Source organism: Canis aureus, chromosome 14 (assembly GCF_053574225.1).
Source record: "Canis aureus isolate CA01 chromosome 14, VMU_Caureus_v.1.0, whole genome shotgun sequence".
Lineage (NCBI taxonomy): Eukaryota > Metazoa > Chordata > Mammalia > Carnivora > Canidae > Canis > Canis aureus.
Window position 1 is genome coordinate 51,186,505 of NC_135624.1, and position 24,001 is coordinate 51,210,505.

The following is a 24,001-nucleotide window of genomic DNA, read 5'->3' on the forward strand; positions in this document are numbered from 1 at the left end:
TTGACTATTTTCAGTTGACATGATACTTTATATAGAAAACCCAAAAGACTTATCCTTAATGAGGAAAAACAGTTTTTCCCCTAAGGTCAGGAACAACACAAGGCTACTTACTTTCACCACTTTTATTCAACATAGTACTGGAAGTCCTAGCCACAGCAATCAGACAACAAAAAGAAATATAATGCATTCAAATCTGTAAGGAAGAAGTAAAGCTTTCAATATTTGCATAGGACATGATACTGTAGACAGAAAACCCAAAGGCTCCACCAACATTTTGCTAGACCTGATACACAAGTTCAGTAAAGTCACAAGATACAGAATCAATCTACAGAAATCTGTTGCATTTCTAGATATCAATAATGAATCAGCAGAATGAGAAATTAAGAAAACAATCTTGTTTAAAATTGCACCAAAAATAGTAAGATACCTAGGAATAAAGCTAACCAAGAGATGAAAGACCTATGCTCTGAAAACTATTAAGACATTTATAAAAGAAATGGAAAATGACACAAAGAAATGGAAAGACATGCCATAATCATGGATTAGAAGAGTAAATATTGTTTAAAATGTCCATACTACCCAAAGCAGTCTACACATTTAATGCAATCCCTATCAAAATACCAATAGCATTTTTTTTACAGAACTAGAACAATCAATCCTAAAGTTTGTATGGAACAAAAGACCTTGTATAACCAAAGTAATCCTGAAAAAGAAAAGCAAAGCTGGAGGCATCACAATTCTGGACTTCAAGTTATATTACAAACCTGTAGTAATCAAAACAGTATGGTAATGGCACAAAAACAGACATACAGATTAACAGAACAGAAAACCCTAAAATAAACCAAAATTATACTGTCAATTTTCGTCAAAGCCAGAAAGAATATCCAATGGGAAACAGTCTCTTCAACAGATGCTGTTGGAAAAACTGGACCAGTATGTTATACCATATACAAAAATAAATTAGAAATAGATTAAAGATTAAATATGAGACCTTCTAAAAATCTTAGAAGAGAGCATAGGTATTTAACTTCTCTGACATCAGCCATAGCAATTTTTTCTAGATACGTCCCCTGAGGCAAGAGAAACAAAAGCAAAAATAATCAACAAAACTATTAAAAGGAAACCGATGGAATGAGAGAAGATATTTACAATGATGTATCTGATAAAGGGTTAGCACCCAAAATACATAAAAAACTTATAAAACCAAATAATCCAATTAAACAATGGGCAGAAGACAAGAACAGACATTTCTCCAAAGACATACAGATGACCAATAGTCACATGAAAAGATGCTCATCATCACTTACCATCAGGAAAATGCAAATCAATACTAGAATGAGCTATCACCTCACACCTGTCAGAACGGCTAAAACCAACAACACAAGAAACAACTGGTGATGGTGAGGATGTGGAGAAAAAAAGAAACTTCCTGCACTGTTGGTGGGAATGCACTGTGGAAAACAGTATGAGAGTTCCTCAGAAAGTTAAAAATAGAACTACCCCATGATCCAGCAATCACACTACTGGGTATCTATCCACAAAATTCAAAAACACTAATTCAAAGGGCTATGTGTGTCCTGATGTTTATAGCAGCATTATTTACAACAGCCAAGATAGGGAAGTAGGCCAACTGTCCATCGACTGATCAATGGGTATGGTGTGGTATGTGTGTGTGTGTATACATGAGGAAATATATATATATGCATATACATAGGCATATACATAGGCATACACATATATATCATGAAATATTCAGCCATAAAAAATGAATTTTTGCCTTTTGCAACAACATGGATAAAGCTAGAGAGTATAATGCTAAGTGAAATAAGTCAGTCAGAGAAAGATAAATACCAAATGACTTCACTGATATGTGGAATTTAAGAAACAAAACAAATGAGCAAAGGGAAAAAAGAGAGACAAACCAAGAAACAGAGTCTTAACTGTCGAAAACTGATGGTTACCAGAGGAGAAGTGGGTAAGGGGATGGGTTAAACAGGTGACAAAGATTAAGGAGTGCACTTTTAATGAGCACCAGGTAATGTACAGAATTGCTGAATCACTATATTGTACACCTGTGACTAATATAACACTATATGTTAACTGGAATTAAAATGAAAACTTAAAAAAAAAAAACCTCCTTGCCTTCCTATTTGACATCTACTTGGCCCGCAATAAAAGAACTGTGTAAATCCTTATTATTTATTCAATGTTTGATCTGGGGAAGACTGGAATGGAAGTTCTAGGGAAGAGGACAGTACTTCCTTATGCATCTGTATCTAAGATGAGGCTGACAGGGCACTAGCCCTTCCCTTGTAAATTACTGGAGAGAATGGCCAGCTGCTAAGGGGAATGAGCTTCATACACGGAGATTACTTCATATAGATAGGACTTTGTAGAAAGATCTGATCAAACTAAATTGTCCTGAATTCCTTGACTACCCTCAAACCAACTTCCTCCCTCCCAAGGATAAAAAGGAATATTCCACAGGCAACAAAGATAAAAGGGAGAGGGACAGGTAGCAATGGAGAATAGATGAGAAACAGCCAACACATAAGTTATGTTTCCCAGTTCTTTCATTAATTAGCTAGCTGACCTTGGACAAATTACAACTTCTCTGGGCCTCATAAATAAAATGAGCTCAATGATTTAATCCCTTCTACTAGCAATTCTAATATTCCAAGATAATGCCTATATTTAAAATTCTGCTGAAAATGATATCCAGACTGCTGATCTATAATCTGATCAACACAAATAGCCAACTGTAACACCAAGTAGGTTAGTTGGACCATGGTTGTAATATATGTACACATTTATACATCTTCTCCTAGTATCTCGTACATATCTTGGCATAGTAATTGTTGGGATATATATATGCTACATATACAGCAGTTAATGAATAGTAGATATATAGTATACAGTTAATATGCAGAATATATAGTTAATACTAAAAAGCAAAAATGTCTAACACATTAATAAACAAATGTAACACTTTTTAGGAATGTAATCTAAAAAGCTGTGAGTATAACAAGACAATTTATATTTTCAAAATTTTTAATATGTTGAAGTTTTCTCGGTTGCATATTACAATGTTATAATCTCTAGATTTATTTATTTTTGGTAGTTATCTACATAGGTACTACATGTGTCTTGGCAAATAAAAAAAACCTGACCAGTGTAAAGAAAATTTAGAGACAGTGCCTCACTGTTTAGCCTATTAGTGAATTTATCTTAAGGTATTAAGAAATAAATGAAGATATTATATATAAATTTATGAATTTATAAGAAATTTTTCATACCAATAAAGAAGAATGGGTATTTTATGATTAACAGAGAAGATCTTATTAAATCACTGCATTGAGTTTAAAAAATAAAAATTAAGAAGCAATTAAATGAGCTATTTCCTTTCTCTGTTTAAACATTAGTTTAGGGCAGCCCCAGTGGCGCAGCGGTTTAGCGCCACCTTCAGCTTGGGGTGTGATCCTGGAGACCGGGAATAGAGTCCCATGTCAGGCTCCCTGCATGGAGCCTGCTTCTCCCTCTGCCTGTGTTTCTGCCTCCCTCTCTCTCTCTGTGTGTCTGTCATGAATAAATAAATAAAATCTTTAAAAAAATAAAAAGTAAACATTATTTTGTGTGCATGTACTCTTCATAAGCATGTTACTTATATCTAACACAGTAATTTTGGGCAATGTTAATGAGTTTAGTGATGAGTAAATGATCAGAAGGCTATTACAGACCACTTTTTTATGAACTTTAGAAGTAATAAAATATTTTTGTTATAGCAGAACACTTACCTTTTAGAGGAAAAAAATCTTAATATTAGAAACTATTATTTGGTTTATAAATTAAGTGTCCACTAATTTAAAGAGCTAATTGCTGGTTTTTAAGCTAAAAGGTCTGTTCTTTGGCTAGCTTTCACTGAAAAGAAGTTTCAGTGTGCACAGAGGCTTAGGCCATGAAGATCAGAGGCTGCAGTGAATCCTAGCTGAGCTACTTACTGCGCTACTGAGCTACTTACTAACTCTTGTTACTTTGGGTAACATAATCCCTTTGTTCATCAATTTCCAAATGAGGAAAGTAAGAAAGAATACTAACAGACTATTTAGATTATTGTGAATATTCACTGAGTTAATATGTGAAAAGTGCTCAGTTATTTTCAGACGTTAAGCACAGCTACAAGTATATATACAGTCCAACAAATTTTCAGATAGTAACATTTCTGCTGAATATATATTAATTAATCTGGTAATTAACTGTTCCATCTAAAGTATAAACAGAAAAATAACATTAATTTGCAAGATACTTGATGTTGCTTCATACTTTAGTGAATATGGTCATTACACATACATACATGACATAGATAAATGCTTAAGATCTAAAATAATATATCTAAACAAGGGATCCCGGGTGGCTCAGCAGTTGAGTGACTCCTTTCAGCCCAGGGCATGATCCTTGAGGTCCAGGATCGAGTCCCACATTGAACTCCCTATTTGGAGCCTGCTTCTCTCTCTACTTATGTCTCTGCCCCTCATTGTGTCTCTTATAAATAAATAAAATCTTGGTAGCCCTGGTGGCGCAGCGGTTTAGCGCCGCCTGCAGCCCGGGGTGTGATCCTGGAGAACCGGGATCGAGTCCCACATTGGGCTTCCTGCATGGAGCCTGCTTCTCCCTCTGCCTGTGTGGGTCTCAGCCTCTCTCTCGCTCTCTCTGAATGAATAAATTAATAAATCTTTAAAAAAATAGATAAATAAATAAATAAATAAAATCTTAAAATTATATATATATAATATATATATAAAAACAAACAGGGTAAGAGATGTAAATTATTTGACAAGCTCTACATCCCTACCTTGATTGCTTTCCTCAACTCTATGTCTAGTTTGCTTATTTTTCTTGTCCTTAACGGTTATTGCCAAAGTATACCACCTTTCCTATCTTAAGTTTCCATGGAAATTTGATACTGAACTCTGTGTATTTTGTGTGCAAAGATGACATCTATATAGAAATCGTTTCCTATATAGAAAATGATTAAAAAGTAGAAAAGTAAAATTGATGGATAGGATTCAAAACTTTTTGTGGATTTTATAATTGACTTATGAGGTATTAAGGGTTTTCAATTATAAGCAAATATGTTCTGAATGGTATTCAAAAATAATTTTTTACAGAACATTTACTTATTTCCTTTTAAACATTTCTACTTGAATTAAAAAGGGTTGCCTTTCAATGTATATTGCAATGTTTTAATATTTTCAAAATACTCCATTTGTTATTTTATATTATATTTAGGTGAACTTCAATTTGTTAAAAAAGATCCTTAGTCCAGTAGTATACATTTCATAATAATATTTAAAGATTTTATTTTTAAGTAATCTTTACACCTAACATGGGGCTTGAACTCATGACTCTGAGATCAAGAGTCACATGCTTCACTGAGCCAGCCAGGCACCCCTCCTAAGTAATATTTAACATGCGATGAATAAAATACATTATTTGTCATTTGAATGTTGTTAGTGTGGCCTCAGGTAAAGAACTTGATAGCTACAGGTTTCTGACTTTTATTAAGCCTCTCAAAAATCATGTACTATAAAAAAAATATGAAAATTTAATACTACCTTAACACATAGTACTATTTACTTATACTTACATTGATTAATTTTAATTGAAGACATAGTTTACTGATTTACGATGAATTAAGGCTTTTCAATATTAGTATACTAAAATTCATCACCTCAATGATTTATTTTTTGAGGAAAATAAAACTTTTCAAAAATTAAATCTAGACATACCTCTAACATTAATTGTGTAAATTCTTCATTACTAAGGAATGTAGGTTTCCAGTCCTGTCGGATTTCACTGGCATCTGACTGTGCAGTGATTTCTGTAAAGATTATTTGACACATTAGTGGCATACTCCAAACACAGGGTAGGGGTATAGGGTAGTACAAAAGTCCAGCAAGTTGCCTTCTCTTCTCCCTCTCTAATATAAGAACCACAGGCAATAACATTTACTGGTTTAGGTAGGTATCAGGAGGCCCAGGCATGAGTATGATGAAATACATGGGCTAATGCGGCAAGTTATCTACTTGGATTTGGTCTCTTGGAAATACCAGTCTTTGGTTTTTCTCTGGGGAGCTTTCACAGCCTGTAATCCTGAAGGCCTGAGACTGCTTCCTGCTTGATATAATGACCACATAGGAATCAGAACAAGCATATCAGAATCAAGCATTAGAAGGAAATTCTTTCTCCTCATCCTTCTCTTGACATTCAAATGGTGGAACTTAACTAGAGCAGTCCTAAGGACCTGAGCCTAGAGGAAAGGTGCCAAGGAAGTCAGTCAGTCTGCTTTTAACTAAGACGACTTTATGTTTACCTATTGCCAGGCAGAAAGGTTCCTTCCAATTCGAGATGTTCTATTCTGAATTCATCAAGAAGACTAAATTAAGATTTGGGGCGAAAACTTTAAAGTAATAATCCCAGACTGATTTTTGGTTAGTGCCTTCTTGAATGTTTTCTTAGTGGTAGGAAACTGGTCAAAAATCTGTAGATCCCTGGTTTGGGGGGCACACATTTTAACAAAATTAGTGGTTTACCTTGCAACATTTTTCTAATGGATTTAGTTATGAGAAAGCTATTTATAAATAATGAAACCTGAAATATTTAGGGAATAAGTATTTTTGTTTTTAAATGCAGCCAAATTAAACAACCAGGCAAAATAAAAACCTATGTCATAGATTTCACACTACAAAATATATTCTACTTTGCAGTGAAAAGTAGGAACTAAGGTGTTCTGATTTTGTATTACCAGACATACTGGAAATGCCTGCACTACAATATGAAGAGTAACTAAGAAGTCTGGCTACTAATTCTGTCAATATAGTCATGCTTTTCAAATTCACATCAATTGTATACTTCCAGAAAAAGGATTTGAATCCACAAGCAAATCCATCAAGTTCAGTTAAACACAAGCTTAGAGTACTAATAATAAGTATAATAGAATTCCCGGGCAGCCTGGGAGGCTCAGCGGTTTAGTGTCTGCCTTCAGCCCAGGTTGTGACCCTAGAGACCCAGGATCGAGTACCATGTCGGGCTCCCTGCATGGAGCCTGCTTCTCCCTCTGCCTGTGTCTCTGCCTCTCTCTCTCTGTCTCTCTATGTCTCCATGAATAAATAAAATCTTTAAAAAAAAAAAAAAGAATTCCCTTTCAATTTAAGGTAAATTTTATTTTTGTGAGAATTATATACCCAATTTCGAAAAAAGATCTACATAATGTGAGAATTAATCTTCTATTATCAGGGGCAAATGCATTTCTATGATTTTATTTCATTCAGCAATCATTTATTGAACTGCAATGTCCGAGGGGATTGAGTATGCCAACAAGGGGCACAAAGGTGAGAATACTATCTGCAGAGGTAAAATGTAACGATAATGGTGACAATAAAAATGAATACAAGCAATTTTGACACATTTACACAAGAATCAACAGAATTTGGCAACTGTGATAAGGTACTAAGGAAGATGAAAAAAATCTAAATCGTTTCAGGCTTGAGTCCTAAAATCTGAAAGGGTAGTATTTTAAAAATGTAAAAAGGAAAGTTGAGAGAAAGAGGTGATTTGACAAAATGAAAACAAATGTACAGTGTCTGAGCACATGCAAAAGAAAGAACTAGAAGTTATCTGGAAACAAAAGACTGAAAAATTTACACCTAAAAATACAGATACGGTAGCTTAATAAAGAGGCCAATAGTTGAAGCTATGGAATGAAATAACCACAGGAAACACTATAGAGAAAGCAAGAACACAAAAGACAAGACATTTAAAGGGCAAAAAAAGAAAGTTCCAGTTAGGAAGGGGAGGTGAATGAAGAAGTGCAGTACAGTGTAACACAGGCCAAGGGAGGGGGGCGGGAAACAGGAGGATGGATTAAAATTTCCAGTGCGCCTGGATGGCTCAGTGGGTTAAGCTTCTAACTCTTGATTCCCGCTAAGGTCATGATCTCAGGGTCCTAGGATCATGCCCCACGTCAGGCTCTGCACTGAGCATGAAGCCTGCTTGGGATTCTCTCTCTCCCTCTGCTCCTCCCCCTGCTCACACACTCCTACTCTCTCTATATAATAAATACATAAATCTTTAAAAAAAAATTCCAGTGCATTAAGGTGTATTCAAAAGCTACTGCTATTGTCTGGTTGGTGGCAGAAGGCAAGGGGCTGCTTGCATCTGTGAAATTAAGAAAAATAATTTCAAAGAGTGGTGGAGCATAAATCAGCCTGGTAATGCATGACTGAGTGAGCCCAGGAGGAGTGAATAAAAGGTACTAGTTACAAATCCTCCTTTTGAGAAGTTTTACTATTTCATTTACATTTGGAAAAGGAAAGGTCCTTCTGTAAGTTTTTCATCTATTATCTCTGTTACCAAAACATTCAATGTTAACTTTTTCACTTCATGACTCAATTAGTCTAAATGATTTTCTTTGATTAATAATCATACCTTATTTCACACACAGTGTTTATTTCCTAAACATACGCTGAAATCATCTTTTAAAATGGTATATAAGGGCCTCATGATGTGGTTCTTGACTTTCTTTGAAATATGCCCATAATTTTCCAATTCAACTATACTCCAATTCCACTGAACTCTGCTTCTCTGCTTTTGCATATGCTATTTCCTATTTCCTCCAGATGAAATGCTATTCTCTCTACTTAATCTAAAATGAAGACTCAGTGGAAAGTTCAACTATTTTTAAGCCTTTTCTGACACATCCCCCCCCCCCCCCCCCCCGTGTTCTCAGAGAAAGTTTATGGTTTACAAACACTACTCACATTCTAAGTATCTCCATTGTAAATTAGCTGTTTATACGTTTGTCTTCCTTGGCTTGGGTTAACTGAGGGCCAGGACTGTTACACTGCACCCCAAAAATCTAGGATATAGTAGGCACTAAATAAATGTTTGTTGAATGAAATAAAGAACATACCAGGAAATCTTTAAAAAAGTAATTGATTTCTTTCTCTCAAAAAAAGGTGAGGACACACATCCAATTTTAAGAATCACTGTCAAGATTCTATCATATTATGCTTTAAGGAAGAATCTGTTATTTTAAAAAATCCATCTTATAAAGTTAAAATTTTACCTTTATGTTTTCGTAAAAAATCAATGCTCTTCTGCAGAACAGTAGATTTGTCCATCTTCCTAGCATTACCAGGAAGCATGGATCCCAGTTCTTTAATGAGAACATTAAATTGATCTCTACGTTTCTTTTCAGATTTGTTTCTAGATACTCTGATGGAAAAAAAAAATTAAGCAGCTTTCAAACAATCCATTTGATTACACACACAGTTTAATACAATGCTTATTCTGGACACAACTACGCACCATGTACTTCTATCAATATAGGTGGTAATAAGTATTTATCCACAAGTTACCAACAATGTACAGTTAATTGGGGCAATAATTTTCTTATCACTGAAGAACTTACATATTAAGCATTTGGCAAACATGTTCTTAGGAAAACGCCAGTAAGAACAAACTTCATTCAAATTTCAGGTTTTATTTAATCTAGTGTTTACCAAGAATTTATATTTTCCTTATTAGTTTATTATGAATATTCCAAAATATATTTGTGGAAGTGCATACAATGTATGAATACAAATTATTCAAAATTACTAGGTAGGAGAAAAGCAGCCATCTCTTATAAGGTTTATATTACAAACAAATCTAAAAATGAAAATCTCTCTACCCTCAGGCTTATCCATACAGTCTTCCTCTTTATTCCTGTATGCCAGGCTGCTCCAGCACAGAGCAATAACCATTTGTTTGCATTTCTTTCTCTCCATTAGATTGTGTACACCCTAATAACAGAGCCCCAATTTTTTCATCTAAGCACTTAAGCGTAACAACTAACAAACAGTAAGCACTCAAAATATGCATGCCAAATGAATAATTAGTACTGTTGTATGTGAAGCAGTTAACCAGTAAACAAATACCAAGCGGCACCAAGACCTTCAGAGAAGTAAATACAATTATTTATATAGCAATTAATCATTCTATAATACCTCTAATTGTCTACTTTGTGAACTTTGATTTTCTAATTTAGTTTTTGCCTAAGCAAAGTATAATCATATCCCAGAAGGTCAGAAGATAATCTTATTTTATTTTTTTTCAGTAACAAAAGCATTTATTCTGTTAGTACTGGGAAAAAATAAAATGGTTCAAACCTCTTAATAAACTTAATAGATATCAAATGACTCCATCAAACTGAGTGCTTGCTATAATAAGAGAGACTGAGCTAATAAAGGTTAAGGATACTGGGGAAATACAAGCTCTTTCAAGAAGTTTAGCCAATTCCTATGGAAATTCGAGGAAGCAGGGATGGCATCCTCACATACTGAAGTAAGTCATGAAGGCTAAGTGAGAAAAGGATGGCAGTGGGGTATATGCAAGGCATTGCAGGTACAGGAAATGTCTACATGAACAAAAACCTGTCAAAAGTAGTTCAATCTGGCTAACATGGCCAATGAACAGGTTGTCTGTGCTTCGGTAGGCTAGAGCTAGGGGGTAGGGGGGAGAAATAAATGCCTGGAAAAAACATGAAGTTTTTAGGTTACATAAAAGGATTTTAATTTAATCCTGAAAGTCATGGGAAGGCACTGAAATGTTTTCCAGCAAAGAAATATGAACAGACCTGCTTGTTAATAAGACCATTCTGCCATCAGAATGATAAGAGTGATAAAAAGGATCAACGCTTGGTGAAACAAATTAATTTGGCAAATACTCTTGAAAACTTACTGTATGGCAAATACACCTGGACACTAGATGACCATTTAGGAGGCAAGCGCTGTTAATAGAGGTAGTGTGGATTTGAGGCTTAAGAGGCAGAACTTATCCATTCTAGGTAAATCAGACCTGGTTTGCAGTGGGAAGCAGAACAGAAACCTAAGAGGATTCCCATGTTACTAATAACTCTGTTTATTAATGTGAAATATAATATGTGATGCTGGTCTTGGTGGACAGATGGTTTGGAGAGAATTCAAATACAATGAAATTGCCTGTTTCACGTTTTAAAAGATATATACAAGAGGCTTAGATATACAAATCTAGCTATACTCCTTTAGAAAAAATAAATAAGCATCTGAGAATTAGCATATGTATCTGAACACATGAATCGGGATAAAAATAAAAGCCAATATTCATTGCATATTTATGTGTCAGGCATTACTATAAATACTTGTGAAATCTCATTTATTCCTGTGAGGTAGACTTTATTACCACTTTTCAAGTTACAGATGACAACTTAGGCACAGAGGAGGACAAGCCCAGTGCCATACAGCTACCATGAAAATCAGCCATTTTTATTCCAGGAGAAGAACACGTACAGAGATCAAATATTGCCAACTCTATGACTGGATCATAACCACTAAAGTAAACTTCACTCCATATTCCATTTAGGCTGGAAGTTCCTAGCCCTTGTGATAATTTCCCTGATGACAGGTCACAGATGTTTCATTTTGCGGGTGGGTATAAAACTCCCTTTGTTCTTGGTTACAAACTAAGATACTTGAACTCATAATTGTTTCAGTCACTGTTCAGTGTGGTCCTGCTTATTTCTGACAGTATTGTGAGGTTCTCTGTCTTTTTCCAATGTCTTCCAAAGCCATAGTATTTTTGGTTCCCTAAAAACATTCTCAAAGTCTTCAAAAATAGAATACCCTTAGCTTACCTTATCCATCTATAAACTTGGCCTTTAAGACTGTCCAATTCCTTACAGATCTACCTCTTCATTTAGGCATGACTGAAGAACTTTCTTTCACCAGACTGAGGTTAAGGGATAGGGATTGTCCTATATACTTTTAGCTTCAAATCCAAGCCTTTTTATTTCCTTGAATACACCATATAGTTTCCTCAAAATCTTCTTCTGAGATATATTTTATCATTCATTAAAGTATTCAGCAACTTACCTGGTTACTGTGAATATTTTTCAAATCCCAGTAACTCCCCTCTTTTTTTTTTTTTTTTTTTGCTAAATGCAGACATGTAAGAACTATTACTTATTACATGTTTATCTTTTGTATCTGTCTATAATACAACATTTACCCTTGTCTAACAACCATATAGTTCAACACAGAAAAAAAAAATAAAGTGTTTACTACTCACTCTGAGGGACTACAAACTTTGCTGAAACGCTACCTGGGCCTTTCTCTTCCTGATTATAATTAACTGCCAAGGCTCCTACTTTAGGTGGAAGCCCCCATCAATACCACGATGGCTTTAGGTCCCATTCCCTCACCTACTTGAGGATACCTCTCCAACAATTCTTCCCTCCCTTTCCCCACTGTCTACTTTCCCTTCTACTGGGAAAATGGAGACATGTGGAGACCATAGAAGCCTACCCTGAAAGAACTCTCAATCGCCAAAGCTGAAACAATTTGAGCAACAAAATAGAACAGCACTGGAGTATAACCTAAAGTATAAAAACACGAGTCCATACAGATATATATAAAAAAAAGGGAAACATTTTTTTTTACACAAGTATTCCAAATGTGTGTAGATATCCCCTCCTATGGGAGGTGGAGCTTAATTCCCTCCATCCCTACTCTGAAGGTAGGCTACACTTACTGACTTGTTACCAAAGAACAGAGCAAGTTAAGGGAAAGCAGTAACTATAATGGTGAATCTGGTAAACCCTACCTTAGCAAAGGGATGAAGGTTAACATTCCTAGTGATGTCTTATAGATATTATATACTCATAATATGATGTGATGAGATGAGCACTTTTACAGGATAACTTTATTTAAATTACAAACTGCATACTGACATTCTAAGCATTTCCAACTTGCCAATATATATAAGTTGTTAAGGCAGAGAGCTTTTGGAAATCACTGTTTTACTATTTACTCTTACATTTGCTTATTATTCATTTATTATTTAACATCTTAAATTGAACTACCTTTTTGCTTTGTCCTTGTCATCTTCTTCCACCAACCCATCAAAAATACTACCATCTTCTCTAAAAGAAAAAAGAAAGTAGATAGAGAAAATAAGAGCAGACTCATTAAGCAAGAGCAATACCAACATGACATGTGAATCAAATCAGTTATATCCTAGGATTTTTGTAGAGTAAAAAATTGTACAAATTCAAACTCAATTAACTGCTAAGTTGTTTTCTAATAAATATTAAAAAATTAAAGTTTACCCATGTTTAATTGTATTTTTAAAAAGCTTATCATAATGTGAATTGTAAAACTTCTTATGTACTATATATACATGCTAAAAAAAAAAACAAAAACAGAATTTAATCTAATCAGAGGTTAATATCGTTTCAAACTGTTAGTATTCAGTGAAAATCCAGAAAGTCAGCGTATTTACCATTATATAAAATGATTCATTTGAAATTATTTTTAATTATAAGAGCATAGCTTAAAAATTTATTGAGACATTCATGTTATAAAATCACAACTCACTCACTCATAAACATCATAATATCTAGCTTTAACTTATATTAATACATTTCATTCATTATTGATTCATTTGACAAATATTTATTAGTACTCATGTGCCAGGCTCTATTCTGGACATGATTACAGAGCAGTTAATCAAACACGGAGATCCCTGCTCTCTTACAGCTTATTTTCTAGTAGAATGAAACAAATCAAGAAAGGAATATACAATGACAAGTTTTAGAATTTTTTAAAAAGGGGTGATTGTTTAGGTACTGTGATGCTACCTTAATCTGAGTGGTTAGGGAAAGGTGTGCTGAGGGTTGGACTTTAAGCTCAGATCTAAGTGACAAGAAGAGGTTGGTAATGGAAAGATCTAGGGGAACAGCATTCTAAAAACGAAATCAAGAGCACTGGAGGCTAATTCCTTAACCTTAAGTAGCAATATTAAATAATTTCATATGAGCTTTTCATGAATTCACATTCACTATTTTAACCACACCTTTCCATGGCCTATAAAGCACATATATTGCCTGCTGGATCCACTGTTGAGAACATCTACAAATCTTGTATCATAGAGCTCCATGTCTGGACTTTCAGGGTTCCAAGGACGCATTGCAATTTATGAAAACTTCTGTATGTACATGCACTTTACTGAGGAGAGAGTCCATAACTTCCATGATATTCCCAGATATAATGAACTCATATTAAGAATCACTGCTTTGGGCAGCCCGGGTGGATGGAGGGGCAAGATGGCAGAAGAGTAGGGCAGCCCGGGTGACTCAGCGGTTAGCGCCGCCCTCAGCCCAGGGCATGATCCTGGAGTCCCAGGATCGAGTCCCACATCAGGCTCCCTGCATGGAGCCTGCTTCTCCCTCTGCCTGTGTATCTGCCTCTCTCTCTCTCTCTGTGTGTCTCTCATGAATAAATAAATAAAATCTTAAAAAAAAAAAAAAAAAGCATCACTGCTTTATGTCTGAACACAGAGGTTATCTCTAGATATCATACTGTCTAGAATGGGAACTGGCAATCACCAAGAAGCATAATACCATAATTATATTTAATTTCTCAGGAGCACTGAAGGAACATCCCCCTTCTGAGGGACAACTACACTTACAGTCCACCTGAAAATATGGCGGGGCTGCAGGTAGGCCTCTCTAAGCAAACTCCTTGCCCCTTAGGTCTTAAGTTCTGGTAGAGTACATATCTTCACTGTTTATCTCACAGGAAAGGGGACAGGCTGGCCCCAGATGTCAAAATTCACACTTCTGTATACAACTCTAGCTACAAAACTCTTAAAGAATCCCCTATAATAAATATACAAGAACTTCAGTGTCAGACAGACCAACACAAGTCATAATTCCAGCTCAGCACTTAACGATGTGACCTTAAACAAATTATTCAACCTCCCTGACCTATCCTACCCTCAGCTGTAAAGTCTAATGGCATTATTATGAGGCTAAGAAGTAACATATACAAAGTACTCAACAAAGAGCTGTCAAAGAGTAAGAGCTTAAAACATGTTACTGTATTTCATCAAATTAAAAACACCACTGATTTTTATACAGATTTATCAGTATTTCATGTGACACCAAGAAGGAAACAAATGCTACCAATTAAACTATGGATAAGACAATTGTAAAATGAATCTCAGTGTCAGAGGTGTTAAAATGTTAAAAAAAAAAAAAAGTTTTAAGATCAAAGAAACAAGGTTTCTCCTCCTGGCAGGAGATAAAATCCTAATTATAGTTACCACTTATCAATCACAAATGCTAAGATGCTTAAAGGGATGGAGTTAGCACCAACAGATAAGGAGAAAAAGAACAATACATAAAAAGATTCCATAAGGTGCCAAGGAAACATCTGCAGCTGTCACAGTTTCTTTCAGAGTAGCTCTGACCACTCAAAATTACAATTCAAGATCTGTTTAGGACACAACCATATGCCGCTGACTTTGGCTATAGACAGTTATCAATATGTCATATTATTACACTATGTTCACTCAATACAGAAATTGAATGTAACAGGAATTATGTTTAAACATGAAACATGTTCAAAGGAATTCTGTTTAAACATGAAATGGTACAGACCATCACTCTAATAAAAAAATTTAAAATAGTTTGATAGGATTCAAAACAAAGAGTTTCTAAAAACATACCTGTCAACAATCGAGCTCATTTTACTACAGCTTACGGTAAACAACATAACATATTACGTTTTCGTCTTGTGGTAGACATTTGTACTTCTCCTTGGGTGGAAGGAAAAATAAAAAGTCATTAGTTTGCAAAAAAAAGTTATTTCCACAAATACAGTAATGTTGAGAAACACTGTATGTTATCACAGAGAATATAAATGTTTTGGTCTGTACCCAAGGTTGAAACATTATTTTTAAACAAATACCTTTAGCTAGGGCACAGGTGAGTCGTTTTTCCTTCTAAAAAAGGAATACAGGGGGAAAACATTTATGGATTCATTTTCTATTATAAAGTAATAAAAAAATGCTCTTTTTAGTATATATATATTTTCAAGATTTTTTTAAAAAAAATATTTATTCATGAGAGACACAGAGAGAGAGGCAGAGACATAGGCAAAGGGGAGAAGCAGGTCCCTTGCGGGGAGCCCAATATGGAACTCAATTCCAGGACTCTGGGATCATGCCCTGGGCTGAAGGCAGACACTCAACCACTGAGCCACCCAGGCATCCCAGTATATATATTAATTAGAGTATATAATTATGAATAGGCTATAATTCAAAAAGATATATACACCCCTATATTCATGCATCAATATTTACAACAGCCAAGATATGGAAACAATCTAGGTTGCCCATCAACAGAATGGATAAAGATGTGGTGTGGGTGTTGGAGGAATATACAGTGGAATATTACTCAGCCTTAAAAAAAATGAACTCTTGCCAATCTTGACAACATAAACGAAACTAGAAGGTATCATGCTGGGTGAAATAAGTCAGACAGAGAAAGACAAATTTCCTATGATTCCACTTATATGTAAAATCTAAAACACAAAACAAAACAGAAAGAGATTCATAAATACAAATACAACTGGTAGTTGCCAGAGGGGAGGGGACTGGGAGGATGAGTAAAATAGGTGAAGAGAAGGTGTACAAACTGTCAATTACAAAATAAATCAATCATGGGAATAAAAAGTATAGTATAGGGAATATAGTCAATATTATAACAACACTATATGGTGACATGGTGAGCACTGTATAATGTACAGAATTGTTCAATCACTGTTTATACCTGAAACTAATATAACAATGTATGTCACCTATTCTTTAATTTAAAAAAATCTAATCAACAACAAACATTTGTTGAAACCCTATCTTCTATTAAATAGTAGGCTAAGCTTTAGGGATACAAGGATAAAAGATACATTCGCTGTAGGCAAAAATCTGCAAGGGAACAGGGAGACAGAGGAAATTTTCTTGACTATAATGAGTTTGTCAGGTAGTCTAGATTGCTGTCACTAAAAATATGGTTCAGAGACCATCAGCACTAGCATTATCTGAGACCTTGTTAAAAGACAGTCCTACTGAATCAGAATCTACATTTTAACAAGGTCCCCATGTAATTTGTACGACCATTTGAAAGAAAGCCACAAGAATGGCAATTTGCAAAGGTACAGGTCTTTATGAGACAAGGGAGCATCCTATTTGAGAAACTTAAGAGGTTTATTAGCATTTTCTTTAGAGAAATATCTAGTCATGTTACAACCTGAAGTTTAATTACTAGACCATAAAGTGAGAATAAGAGTGTATAGAAGGATGAAGGCAAGGTAAGTAGAAAAGAGCCTTACTGGGTGGCTGGCTGGCTCAATCAGTATAGCATGTGACTCCTGATCTCGGGGTTGTAGGTTTGAGCCCCACACTGGGTGCAGAGATATGGAAGTGGGTGCGGGGGGGGCAGGGAAGGATGAAGGGAGGGAAGAAGGAGGGAAGAAGGAGGGAAGGAAGGGGGAAGGAGGGCAGAAGGAGAGGCCTTATTATAAAAAGTCTCATGCCCACATTGAAAGAATTAACTACTTTAAGATGGAATCATAAGCCTAAAATCTGTCACCCTATATCTGAAATATAAAGCAGATTTTATTCACACAAGATACTTATATCCTATAGTTGTGAGTTAAATATTGAACCACTTTAATGCTAATAAAATCCCTAACAGTTTTGAGGCATAAGAAATTCTACTTTAACTATTATATCTTTTATTTAAAATTTAGAAAACAGTGTAAATTAATGTGTAACTCTGAGAAAAGATGAAAGGTGTCCCAAGAGCATGGGATTCTGAACTATTCTATCACTGTTTTCAAACGTACAGGCATGAAGGAGCAAGTGAATGGTCCTTGCTCAATGATGCTGCAGTGCCCATGTGGTTATGGCTGCAGAAGTGAAACTGCGAAGGGCTAAGAACTCTTAAAAGAAAATGAGTGAGGAGTCAGAGGTAAAAATAAAAACTAGCACTCAATAAAATACTGGTTTTAAGTGTCTGGGTCAACATTAGCAGATGAAACATGGAATTACACAATCTGAGAGCTAGATTTTATTTTATTTTTTTTAAGATTTTATTTATGTATGTATGTATGTATGTATGTATGTATGTATGTATTTATTTATTTATTCATGATAGAGAGAGAGAAAGAGAGGTAGAAACACAGGCAGAGGGAGAAGCAGGCTCCATGCTGGGAGCCTGATGTGGGACTCAATCCTGGGACTCCAGGATTGCGCCCTGGGCCAAAGGCAGGCGCCAAACCACTGAGCCATTCAGGGATCTCCTGAGAGCTAGATTTTAAAGATGACCTAAGTACAACCCCCACCTCCCCATGGCCTAAGAAACATACCGTGTTATCATCACGGTAATAACAGAGGCTGATTCTATCACTAGTAAAAAAAGAACAATGCAAAAGTAACACCCAAGTTGGATGAATTAAAAAAGGACAGTTTCACTTTAAAGTAAGAAGGCCAGATCTGAGTCTTATGTGGCACCAACTATATGTTTTTTTAATTATCAAAAGACAGAAAATAGGGCAAACTAGAAAAGGAAAAAAAAAAAGACCCCAAGAATTAGAGTCATCCTGACTGAACCCAAAATGATTTAGAGCATACAGGCTGATGCTTTATTAGGCTATTTTACTAAAGTTGATTAACAATATTCTTCCAAACATTTATTGTGCTGCAAAGTGAACAACATAAGACTACTATATGTATCTTGGGACGCCTGGGTGGCTCAGCGGTTGAGCGTCTGCCTTCGGCTCAGGGAGTGATCCCGGAGTACTGGGATCGAGTCCTGCATTGGGCTTCTTGCATGGAGCCTGCTTCTCCCTCTGTCTTCTGTCTCTGCCTCTCTCTCAGTGGCTCTCATAAATAAATAAATAAAATCTTTAAAAAAAAAAAAAAAGACTGTATCTCTAACAGTCCAGTCCAAGATCTTTTCTCTCCTTGTCTAGCCACCAACTGAAAAACAAGCTATATTTAAGGGAAAGGTATGTGAAGAAGTAAAACAGGCCCAACTAAGTACTCTAAAGCCAACTGTGAGAAGACTTCTCTTAACTTCTTTAAATGGTGTCAAATTAATTGTATCAAACCACAGTGGTAATGCAGGAACAGCCAAAAGCTCTTGTTTTGGAACTACTCTAGGCCTCACATTTTCAGTACCAAAAAAAAAAAAACTGTCCAGAATCACATTGCCCATGCTATGGATTCTAAGGATTCAGTTTTTTTTTTAAATATTTTATCTATTTATTCATGAGACAGAGAGAGAGAGAGAGAGAGAAAGAGAGAGAGAGAGGCAGAGACAGGAAGAGCGAGCAGGCTCCATGCAGGGAGCCTGACATGGGACTTGATCCCGGGTCTCCAGGATCAGGCCCTGGGCTGAAGGTGGCGCTAAACCCCTGAGCCACCTGGGCTGCCCTAAGGATTCAGTTTTAAATAACTAAGTGATGTCCCTACACACAGCAAAGTATTTCAAGTATATAATCTAATACAGATCAAATTTTATCATTAAAAGTCTTCATTCTTGGGGCGCCTGGGTTGAGAATCCAACTCTTGATTTCGACTCAAGTCATGATCTGAGTCTTGGGACAGAGCCCTGCATTAGGCTCCATGCTGGGCGCAGTCCACTTGTCCCTCTGCCCCTCCCCCTGCTCATGTGCTCCTTCTCTAAAATAAATAAGTAAAATCTTTAAAAGTCTTCTTTCTTAAATACTGACATTACAATGCCAGCATGGTATGCAATAATGTCTTTGAAAGGATCAGTTACAGTTACCAGAATCCAAATTTCACAAATTAAATTACCAATAATCAAATTTCAGCTAGGAAGGAATCAAATGCTCCTTTACTTAAGCAACTTGAGCTCAACTTCACTCAGTGATGACTTCCCAGCTTTCCAGTGATGATATTATTTTATGATGATAAAGGGCAAGGATGGTATAAGTCTTTTAAAACATCACTTTAAACGGGCACTGGGGGTTATTCTGTATGTTGGTAAATTGAACACCAATAAAAAAATTTAAAAAAAAATATCACTTTAAAAACAAGCTTTAAAAAAATATTCATGAAATGAGATATTAAGAACTAAGACATTTTATAAAACATTCAAACTTTGCCAAGTATAGAAGCAGATATGTTTTTAATTCAGCATGCAACATTAAACATAATTAACAGAAAATCTCAGTGCCTAGAAATCTATCTTTGGAAAAGAATCCTTATACATAAAACTACATGTTCTATATTAAAAATAAACTGTGCAGTATCTAATGACATGATACTGTCCTCTGAATCCCATTTGTTGTCACCTCTCAAGGCTTTCTATTCCTACATCACAAATCCCTCTCTTGATAATTGGATTTTTCTGATCGACATCTTAGTATTTTAACCTTAAAAAACAAATCAAAAACAAATCTTGACCCATCAACCCCCTTCAGGTACTGTCTCTCCTTTTCTGCTCCATCTCACAGGAAAACTGCATGGCAGAGGACAATTGTTGTTTCAACATCTTTAATTCCATTCTCTCCCTTACTTTAAAACTTAGTGTTTATTTTCGCCAACGTATACATGTTCAGAGTCTAAAGTGTCCACATAGTTTTAGAAGACTTATTAAAAAATCAGAAGTCTTCTGTCCTCTGATCTCCATTTCCCACTTTCCACCACTTTCACCTCTTGAACCATTTCTTCTGGCAGTCTATGCTCTGATATCCTTTGTCACTTCTTGATTCCTTCTGTTTTAAGTGGGGATGCCTACACAGTACCAATTTATTCAAGCTGTGCCAATGTAATTGAACTTGAACTCCTGTTCAAGTCTTATTTTTCAGGCATAATCCCCCTAAGAAAAATAAGAATTCAGTTCTCTTTGACATCTCATGTTTACCTCATATACGTGCACTCTTGCCCAAATTCTCAGTATCATAATTTTGGCGAGGTGGTTATATTCAGAGTTAACATTATTATATGGCTCTCCAAATGCAATTCACAGCTGAGCCATACAGCATACTACAATTGCTTCCCTTTTCTAAAATAAGCTTTCCTAGAATTAATCATTGTTTTTTACTGACTTAGACTGGCAACAAATCGGCCTGTGTTTAGTCTCACTCTTACTCCTGTTTGCAGAAGTAGAGTGCTCTAATTCCTAACATTTTAGAGGCTCTATAGTGTCATAAAGTTTGTTCTTCAGCATTCTCACAGCTGGCTTAGATTCTTAGATCTAGAAGACAGATATCATATTTCCATTCATTTTTCAGCTTCCAAAATTCTGTTGTAATTGTTTCCCATTCTCTTTATTTTTGTGCTATCTTTTGTTTAAAAAAACAAATAAAAAAAACACCCTACTTTAGCTTTAGTGGAGTTTCAAGAAGAAATAGAACTTAATCACATTTTTTTTTGCCATCTTTAACCGGAATTTCCCCATTTTCTCTTCATCAATTTTAATCAAGCGTTCACCCTCACCCACTCCCACTGAGACTGTTCTCTCTTATTAGTTATAAATGACATTCATGTTGCCAAGTCTAATGACTGCTTTACTCTACTATTTTACCTCTGAATAGCATGTGATGTAACATAACTGATCACTTCTGCATTTATTAAATATTTTTCTTGTTTTGCCTTCTATGACAGAACACTTTCCTAATTTTTCACCCATCTCACTGGCTGTTTCTTCTCCTCTAATACTGGCATGTCCCAAGGCTAACTCCTTCTCAATCTATGTATACTTCCTAGATAATTTCATCCAGACATATTCCTCTAAGTATCTCTCTATGCCAATAACTCCCAAATCCACACCCCTAGACCAGAATCTAAACTTCAGAGTTATCTATCCAACTATCTTTTTGATATTTCTACAGATTTTACAAGTGTCTAAAATATTATGCAACTAAACAGAACACTTGACCTTCTCTAGAAATTTGCTCCTCTCCCAATTTTCTTCTCCAACCTGAATTCCATATACTCTTTCCCTCATTTATACTCTAGTCACATTTTCTCTTTCTGTTCTTCAAGCATTCCATGGTCATTTTTGTTTACTGCCTATAAATCTCCTCTCTCAGATCTTCACAGGGCTGACACATTCTTGCCATTCAGATCTTAACTGATATATTCTTCTTCAATTAGGGCATTTAAATATTTCACTATTTCTTTCAATAGTGAAAGTAGTCACTAGTCTCTATTATCCATTTTAATTTGGGGCATTGCACTAACAACAAATGTTTCATTGGTTTACTATTTGTCCTCCCTCCCTTTAGAATGCAACCCTAATGAGAGCAGGGACAGCTTCTGTCTTATTCATCATTGTATTCTCAGTTTCTAAAATAGTAACTGAATATAGCTGATACAATAAGCATTTGGAATAAAATACAACAGGAAAAATTTTTAAATAAAACATTCCCCAAATTAGTGTGTCAAAATAACTTATGGATTCATTTATGTACTTTGCTGGAAAATATCATTCCAAAGTACATTCTAAGATATAACTTTTTCATTACCTTTTGTATTTTTTTGGCTCTTTTGAACTGATTCTTCAGAAAACTATAGGTTCAATGTATTCTTCTATATGGCTGACCATCAGTCTCAGAATTCTGTTTAAACAACAAAAAAATTTATTAGATTTACTCAATTTACATAGAAATTTATCATGAAAAATTTTAAGGTAATTTTTAAACATAAAATTTGAACTTAGTCACAAAAGTGTACATAACAAATGTTAAACTCTACAAATTGTTTCTAATTGTTTCTAAAACTTAATGAATAAATGAAAACAATAACTTAATCCTAGTATAGAAGTTAAAATGCAAAAGTATGAAAATAACTATACTTACAAAAATACATTAAGAAGACACACAATAAAAAGATATAATTTGTGATGCTGAAAACAAAGTGTGGAAAGGAGAGACAAGTAAAAGAGTTAAAATTCTAAAGTCTAATATAATTGTCAAGATTATAAAATGTTTTATGTAAGACCCATGGCTAAGCACCAAGAAGACACCTATAGAGGATACACAAAAGGAAATGAGAAAGGAATCAAGCATGTAACTAAAAGAAAAAAACAAACAAAAACAAAGAAACAAAGGAAGGCAACAGGAGGAACAAAGTAACAAAAAACTACAAGACAGTCAAAAAAGAGTAACAAAATGGACACAGTAAGTCTACCTTATCAATAATTACTTTAAGTGTAAATAGACGAAAGTCAGCAATCAAAAGAGAGTAGCTAAATGGATCAGAAAAAGTAAGATTCAACCATTTGTTGTCTACAACAGACTCTAGATTTAAGGACATACAGCAGATAAAAGTAAAAGTGAAAAAAGATAGTCCATGCAAATGTAACCAAAAGAGCACAGGAGGGGCCATACTTATATCAAACAAAACAAACTTTAAGTCAAAAACTGACAAGAGGCAAAAAATGACGTTATATAACGATAAAAGAGTCAATTCATCAGGAAGATGAATATACGTAGAATATAAGTATATACCAATAATATATACACCCAACATGAGAACACCCAAGTATTTGAAACAAACATAGATGGAACTGAAAAGAGAGAGTGCAACACAATACAGTAAAAGATTTCAATATCCCAGTGTCAACAAGGATAAAACATCCAGACAGAATATCAATAAGGAAACAGGCAACCTGAATAACATTACAGACCGAATCAACTTGACAGACATATACAGAACATTCTGCCCAACAGCAGCACAATACAAATTCTTCTCAACTGCATATGGAACATTCTCCAGGACAGATCACATACTGGGTCACAAAATAAGTCTTAACAAATTTAAGAACACTGAAATCATACAACTATCTTTTCTGCTGACAATGGAATGAAACTAGCAATTACACAAGGAGAACTGGAAAATTCACAAATATATGAAAACAATATACTCTTAAGCAGTGGATCAAAGAAAAAAATCAAAAGGGAAATTAAAAAATACCTGGAGACAAAAGCATAACACATCAAAACTTATGGGATGCAGCAAAAGCAGTAGTAACAGGGAAGTTTACAGTGGTAAATACTACATTAAAAAAGAAAAAAAAATTTGGGGAGCACCTGGGTGGCACAATTAAGCG

General features: G+C 35.1%; 1 protein-coding gene across 14 annotated transcripts in view; it reads right to left on the reverse strand.

The window, feature by feature from the left end:
• CLOCK (clock circadian regulator) overlaps positions 1-24,001 on the reverse strand; it is a 134,699-nt gene that overhangs the window by 58,574 nt on the left and 52,124 nt on the right. For 13 of the 14 annotated variants that reach the window (XM_077848059.1, XM_077848061.1, XM_077848060.1 and 10 more), the window contains 5 exons: positions 22,416-22,508; positions 15,586-15,675; positions 12,938-12,997; positions 9,125-9,273; positions 5,787-5,878 (listed from right to left, as the gene is read on the reverse strand). In XM_077848059.1, the coding sequence (XP_077704185.1) occupies positions 5,787-5,878; positions 9,125-9,273; positions 12,938-12,997; positions 15,586-15,632 (348 nt within the window). In that variant the 5' untranslated portion in view covers positions 15,633-15,675; positions 22,416-22,508. Of the gene's footprint in view, positions 1-5,786; positions 5,879-9,124; positions 9,274-12,937; positions 12,998-15,585; positions 15,676-22,415; positions 22,509-24,001 lie in introns of those variants that run through there. The other variant, XM_077848062.1, reaches the window with a different exon arrangement.